Raw genomic sequence first — 7,357 nt, forward strand, 5'->3', positions numbered from 1 at the left:
AACACAAATATCCACATATCAGTATCCACATGGATTATATTATGTGGACAGAACTCGCATTTTTATCTACACAATTTAATCTTCACCTACCCTCATATTATGTTACTTTCATTTCCACATCAAACCATAACAAACTAACCACGTGGTTAATAACCTTTCATCTCGATTACATTTCAATAGAGTTCAACATAAAAATCCGTTCATCTCGACCAAAAAAATAACCATATCCATAAAAACAATACCTAAAGTTTTTTCTAAGATAGCAATGTAAGCAATAGTGTTCCCAATTACATCCACAAAAACCAGCAAATCAGGACACATCCAATTGAATATTATCCGCTCCTAATCCGGTAAGTTTCACGCCAAGAAATACCCAAAATCAGTGCTCTCCCACACTACCATCCAACTCTCTACCGTCATCGTCATGACAACGGGTTCGAACAACTTGTTCGATTGTGTCCCGTCTCTTTGCACCTACCACAACGATTAACTTTTGTTTTCACGACTCCATTATTCTGCAAACAACATAACATATCCAAAAAAAAAGGTTACGATAAATCAGTGGATACCAACACCAAACTTAAAAAACGACAACACACATTGAGCCCACTCCAACAGAAGGAATCCTACTCTCTTTTGGACGGCCAGCTGGTCGTCGCGCCTTAGGAGGGTATAAAACATGGTTCTTGATTTCAACAGGAATATTAGCATCACTGATCTCAGGATTAATTATCCCTTCGTAAGTCCTTCTCCATGTTTCTGTCTTGTAACAGTCACCCACCAAAGTCACATAAGGGATGCCTTGCGTATCAGCTGCTAGCAATGCATGCCCGCATGGTATTTTCAGCCTATCGTACTACTTACAAGAACACTGCTTCATATCAAGCAAAACATGGTGCTTTCCGTTAAGTAAACCCACCACTTCATAACTCCAACTAGATATATTGCCAACTTTGCTACCACAAAAACCAACCATGTTCTTCTGCATCTGTTTATCAACCTCCGGCGTAGTCAACCCTCTATGCTTACCAGCTTTCTTGCGCCTCGCATTAAACCACCTAATTAACATCGCACGAATGTACTTAAGTAGTTCAACAATATGACAGGATCTACCATTTCCTAACACATTGTTCAGAGACTCTGCAATGTTGGAGGTCATCAAATTGTAACGGTTCCCTTGGAAATAAGCCCTACTCCATTGAGCTGCTCCAATTTTATCTAGAAAAGCAGCACATTTGGCATTTTTTGCTTTGATTTGTCTATAAATATCTAGGTAACCTGTTACCTTATAGGCAAACGCGGCATTCGTCACAAGTTTTGCAAGTCATTTATTATGAAACTTTGCATTAACATTCCGGGCTAGATGTACTATGCAAGCTCCATGATGTGACAAAGGAAACACCCTCTTCTTCGCTGCGTATATTGAGCTGTACCTATCTGAAATTATGGTCAAACTCTTACTATCCGCAATGATTCGTTCTAATTTCTCAAAAAACCAAGTCCAAGAGTCGTCGTTCTCACTGTCCACAACAGCAAAAGCAAGCGGAAAAACCTGGAAATTAGCATCTTGTCCACTTGCTGTCAAAAGAACTCCATTATACTTCCCATTCAAATGAGTCCCATCCACAACAATCACACGCCTAAGATTCTTAAAACCTTCTATGGAAGCCCCAAAAGCCAAAAACATATACAAAAACCTTTCTCTGCCATCTTCAACCACTTCAGTTTTAATATCGGTTATAGTTCTAGGATTCGCTTATTTTAAAAAATGGAGATAACTCGGAAGCTCCTAGTAAGACTCATCATCAGAACAAAATATTCCCTTCAGAGCCTTCCCCTTCGCCCTCCAACATTTGTTGTACGACGCATCGACCCTCAATTCTTCTAATACCATCTGCTGGAGATCCAAAGGAGCTGGTCCTTTAGTAGGATCACTGTACTTCGATCTGTACACTGCTGCAATCACCCTCGAGGTCGCTTTCTTTAGGTAATTGTTCCTAGTCTCTATTGGGCATGTGTGTTCTAGATTAGATTTCCTGATCACATAGTACCTTGATTCCTTCATTTCACAAGCTAGTACCCTCCAGTCACACCTCTCCCCAGAACAACTAACTACAAACGACTCTTTCTTGGTCGTCGTCTGCGTGAAGTGAAACCTGTTCATGATGGCGTATATAGCTAAAGCTATCTGGCATTCCTCTTTGTTTGCAAACACCTTACCCTTATAGATACCTTTCCCATCATCCTCATAATCCAGATCCGATATTTCATCCCTAACATACTCTGTGTCGTTAAACATAGGAGGAATATCAAACTCCTCGTCATCTAAATCTTATAGCCTGCGACCATCCACTTCAGGTCCATTGACCTATCCACGACCGCTTGACCACGTGGTTACATCAACATAGTCACCATCAACTATTCTGACCTGTTCCAACCGACCAGTTGTCCTCACGTTATTCTCCTCTTTTAAAGGAACAAATCCATTAACTAACACAGTGTGATCAAAACAGGAGTTTGTGTTACACATAACCTCCACCACGTTCACCCGACCAAACTGATCGCCAATGAAGTTCCCTCAAAACTCTTTATCGTAGCTCCTTGGGCTTACAACTACATCGGTTACTACAGATTCTTCTTCCTCGTCTACATCTTCAAAACTATCTTCGAATCCGACAAATTCTTCCACACCACCTAATTGTGTACTTGTCATCCCATGGCCAATTCCCACTTTTTCACCCTTACTGCCCTTCATCTTTCCCTCAATTTCTGCCAACTCAGCCATATATTCCTCATCAACCTGGCTTGACTCAAAAACCAATGTCTTCGAACCTGCTGTTGATGCTTCCCCTAAAAACCCTTCTTCACTACCGCTGTTACTAAGTGCACACGAAGACCCCGAACTACGTCTCTTCCGACTTTCCTCTCTGCAATCGGAATCCTCAGCGTCGTCAGCCATTCCTCTCTTCTTAACCTCCTCAAATGTTACAAACAAATTCAACCCACGGTTCTTACTAAGCATCTGAATATAATACTCAAGACCTAAATTCGTTGTCACAACCACCGGAGGCGTCCTCACCCCTGTCGTCAATTCCATAAACGTTGGGATGCAGTAACTCAGATTAGCCTTCTTCTCCACCAAACCGAATTCCCCAACAACAGAAACTTCTAACTCTCCTAACGTTGTGGTCGAAGACACTGGAACAACACGCGACAAAAGTTTATTGTGAACTTTGAATCCCCAAACGCCGTCCTCAGAACAGGTTTAGCTACCAGATATTACCACACAGAAACTCGGATCTTCACCCTGCATTACAAATCAAAGGATAATATCACAGCCATCCACGAACGACAAACAGAGTTGAATTTATACAAGCCTATCCACACAACATAAACCCTACCTGCGCAGCCATGTTTCGTTCACGGGGACACAAACCCACCTTCAACTTATGTTTCTTATCCACAAACAATCTTCCAATCTAATAAGCAGCAAACATCCAACGGTGGAGAATAAAGTGAGGTAAGTTAGGTAAGTTTTCACTAGAGAAAGAGAGGTAAGTTCGTCGGTATCTACATGGCTCTCTCTTGAAGAGAGTCATTTCTGATAACTTAATATATGGGGTTTGATTGCCAAAAAAATAAAAAGAAAGAGAGGTAAGTTTACCTTCTATTTATCTGAGGGCAAAAATGTCAAAGGGAGATGGACACATAAGCATAAAACTTGAGAAAGTATAAGGAGTTTGTAAAGTAGGTTTTGGTGAAACAACTCAACACCAAAGTGGGTGTGGGTGCTATTTACCCTTTTAATAAATGGTTACAAATGGTTACAAATAGGATATAGATAGGTATAGATTAATCCATATATTAATATTAATGGTTACACCTAAATATTAAAGATATTCCAAATTGATAATTGATATATTAATAATGACAAATAAAATCATGGATATTCCAAACTGTATTTTTGGAAGATTTTAGTCATATATCACGTTGTTTCCAAAGATCTTTAAACACAATATTACAAATTTATTTTCCACAGATTTTATCGATAGACCACAACGTTAACCAAATATAGATTACGAAATTGATAGATTGATTGGTTACAATTAAATAGTGGGTTACAAGATAGATTACAAAATAAAATTCAACCAGTGTTATGACACGGGTAATTATCTATAATCATTAACCATATCAAACTTACAAAATAGGTGTTTTTTTTTCAAACTTTCATATTTAGCATCTGATTTTATTGCATAATGTTTTATGAAAAAAAAAACTTTTAAAAACAACAACATGAATTATATTTTATATAAAAAATACAATATAAATAAAATGAATTTCAACCCATGCTCTTAATCTAGTATAATAGTGTAACAACGACTGAAATCAAAATCTTTATTTTCAATGATTTAAAGTTGACTTTCTCGCGTTGATTTTGGATTCTATACTGTATTTGTTAAATCTTACCTAGAGAGATGGAATCTTTATTTGAAGTAAATAGAAAATAAAAATCATTGAAGACGTATTCAAATCCAAATTTGTTAGAAAACCAATTCAAATTGACCAGCAAACTAACTTTCTATAGAAATGTACTAAACATTTTATAAATAGAACCTAATGATTCATCAGAAGGCAAACGAACAAAACAAAAGAAAAGATTGTTTTCAAAAGAAAAAGAAAATGGCAAAATGGATTTGCGATAATGGTGATAATGTTGGTGATGATTGCTGCGATAGGAGGAGGAGAAGCAAGACATATTCATAGACATGGAAGGACTTGGATAGGTTGCTTTCGGTATTGTTCTCGCGATTGCAGCGATTATGATGGAAATTGCTTTGAACATTGTAAGATCAAATGTGGTGGTCCTACCCCTCCAAAAACCAATTCAAGGTACACTTTTTTTTCATTACTTCTTTTGTAATTTACTGATACATATGATCGAACTAGATCGTACCATACAATCCTCTTCGCAACGTGGTAACAGATTTTGCATGTTTGGTTGGTATGATAGACTAACTTCAAAAAGGCTAAAATCTTTTCTTGAACCTTTAGAACTAAACCGTTCCATGTTATGACATTTATAGTTAACATGTGGATTCTTGATCCGAATTAACACTCCTGTTTGTCACACTTATGTCTTGAAATTTCATACATAAATAGTAAAAGTTTTGCTTTGTTCTAAGTTTCAAGTATTTTGTACATGGTCAGGAATTCACATGGGAAGAATAATACGTACAGTGAGGAAACTGAGGTTGGAGGAAAGAGAAATTGATCAAAGGAGACTCATGCAGTAGAGACCAATAATCATATCACTATATGTTACTACACCACTTGTGTTCCTTTACTAAGAAGTGTTGTTGTTTCCTAGAAATTCAATAAAAAGACCATTCAAACATAGAGGCTTGCTTTTCATAAACAATATCATTTCCAATCAAAACCTGTCTATAAAAAAATTATATGCGTTATTATGACTACCTATAAATTGGTCAAAGTGTCAAAAAGGAAAATATAATCGTTAAAGATGTGTTTGAATAATAATACTTTACTTTTTCAAAGATCATTTTTGTCTTTATGCCTTAATTGTACCTTGTAGTGAGAAATATCTTCATGGGGGATCTCTGTGGATATAAATCCTTGGTCATATTATTCTTAGGCTTTCAAAAGACTTAAAACTCAGCTCATCTGTATTCAATATTTGGTTTCTCCATCCGCAGCTATACCTTTCAATCTAAGCTATTAAGAGTCTATCATTAAGGTCGTTGGAATCTTTTGCGCCAAATCGAAACCCTACTCAAGACAGATTGATCAATTGGGGTCTCCAAGTTGATATTATATGTCTCTTATAGCGCTCGCACAACTAATGACACAACCACATCTTTCAACAGCATATTATCTCAGACTGTATGTATAGTGCTTTGTTACTGTTCCTTTCTCTACACAAACAAGTCCGACCTGCAAGCCATGGACTGGATCTATCAGTCGTGTTTACCCAAACCTTAACGTCATCTCCTAATCTTTTCTTGGCACGTTATAGTCTATGAGATCAAGCGCTAACACAATAGCAGAAATCACACTCCCTTACAGAGAGACTTGCCACTCGGATCCTAAAACTAGTGGACCAAAATGTGAAAAGCAAAGCTAGCTCCTTTAGTGGTTAAAACCAACTCTCTTACTTCGGGCTTATTCTAACTTCTTGGTTCTGTACATCTGTACCCTTCAACACAACAGCTTCCACGTTCCACCTAACAATGATATCTTTTACTATACTAGCTGTTTAATCTAGAACCTAGTTCAGTTTTGTTTTTTGTTTTTTGTATGAAATCCAGAAGCTCCAGTCCATCTCAATTCTAACCTCAGATGTATTACTCATTTCCAGGTACCACCATACATTGAAACAACAACCATAGATTACATATCTAAATTTGTATTTGAAACGGATACATAAACACAAATCCCAAGACTCAATTACACAAGGATCAAACAATTTACCAATCAAAAACACATGAGAAACAAAGCCATGGACACAAATGGAAGAAGCTGCTGCGTATTACCAGATAAAGCTCGAGACTTTGTTCCAAAGTTTACAACTTTATTCTCTGCAAAAGTCACCCACAAAGAAACAGAGCAAAACCCATCAATAAACAGAGAGATAAATCTCACTAACATTGGTAAATTCAGAATTAGCTCAAGACTTAACTGCATTCTTTAGGATGACAAAGACATCTTAGAGCAACACCACAGTTACCATCTGGTCTCTCACAAGCGATGCATAAATCAGGTATGCGACCTTCGACTTCCATGGAAACCCTAGCTCTCAATCTCACTTCCTCTGTTCCGGAGACATGGGAGAGACCAGTTGAGGTTTTGAAGTAGAGGTCTCCAGATCTGCAGGTTATGAGATTAGATGGGTATGGGATTGGAGTGTTACCACAGTAGTATATTCCTTCTTCTTGTTGTTGTGGGTTTTGTGTGGAAGGTGAGAAATTTAGAAAGAAGAGAAGAAGAACAAGGATGAGGATATTGCTGGGGATTTCTTGCATCTCTGTTTCTCTCTGCTTTGCACAGTAATTTACACTGAGAGTGATATTTTGGTAATCCAAGTATCCAACCAAACAAAAGTTACATACATAAAGTTCTTATTTGTTTTCAGGGATATCTTGCTATTTCCCTGAAAGAAATTTTTGTTTTCCTCCAAAAAAGAAATTTTATTATTTCACATTTGAAGTTTTACCGTTCATCATTCTAATTCGGAATCAAAGTTTTTTTTTTACATGTTTTATGTTATTATTTTGTCTTTAAACAAAACAATCAATAAAAAACTATTTCTCAAATTCATTAAAATTTTAATTTTTAAAAT

At 37.0% G+C, this 7,357-nt stretch overlaps 3 protein-coding genes across 3 annotated transcripts; 1 reads left to right on the forward strand and 2 right to left on the reverse strand.

The window, feature by feature from the left end:
* Nucleotides 1–379: 379 nt before the first annotated feature.
* LOC147938110 (uncharacterized) lies at nt 380–1,687 on the reverse strand. The gene is made up of 3 exons (XM_087465474.1): nt 1,370–1,687; nt 865–1,285; nt 380–474 (listed from the first exon to the last, which is right to left on the reverse strand). The coding sequence occupies exons 1-3, from the start codon at nt 1,685–1,687 to the stop codon at nt 380–382; spliced, it is 834 nt and encodes a 277-aa protein (XP_087321600.1).
* A 2,954-nt stretch (nt 1,688–4,641) lies between these two features.
* LOC109126657 (uncharacterized) lies at nt 4,642–5,395 on the forward strand. The gene is made up of 2 exons (XM_019230448.2): nt 4,642–4,890; nt 5,209–5,395. Exons 1-2 carry the CDS (start codon nt 4,703–4,705, stop codon nt 5,270–5,272), a joined length of 252 nt encoding a protein of 83 aa, XP_019085993.1. The 5' UTR covers nt 4,642–4,702; the 3' UTR covers nt 5,273–5,395.
* Nucleotides 5,396–6,341: 946 nt separating this feature from the next.
* On the reverse strand, nt 6,342–7,124 carry LOC104710934 (uncharacterized). The gene is made up of 2 exons (XM_010427586.3): nt 6,698–7,124; nt 6,342–6,596 (listed from the first exon to the last, which is right to left on the reverse strand). Exons 1-2 carry the CDS (start codon nt 7,038–7,040, stop codon nt 6,493–6,495), a joined length of 447 nt encoding a protein of 148 aa, XP_010425888.1. The 5' UTR covers nt 7,041–7,124; the 3' UTR covers nt 6,342–6,492.
* Between the last annotated feature and the right edge of the window lie 233 nt (nt 7,125–7,357).

The sequence above is a fragment of the Camelina sativa genome, chromosome 9 (genome assembly GCF_030686135.1).
Source record: "Camelina sativa cultivar CO46 ecotype springtype chromosome 9, ASM3068613v1".
Taxonomy (NCBI): Eukaryota; Viridiplantae; Streptophyta; class Magnoliopsida; order Brassicales; family Brassicaceae; genus Camelina; species Camelina sativa.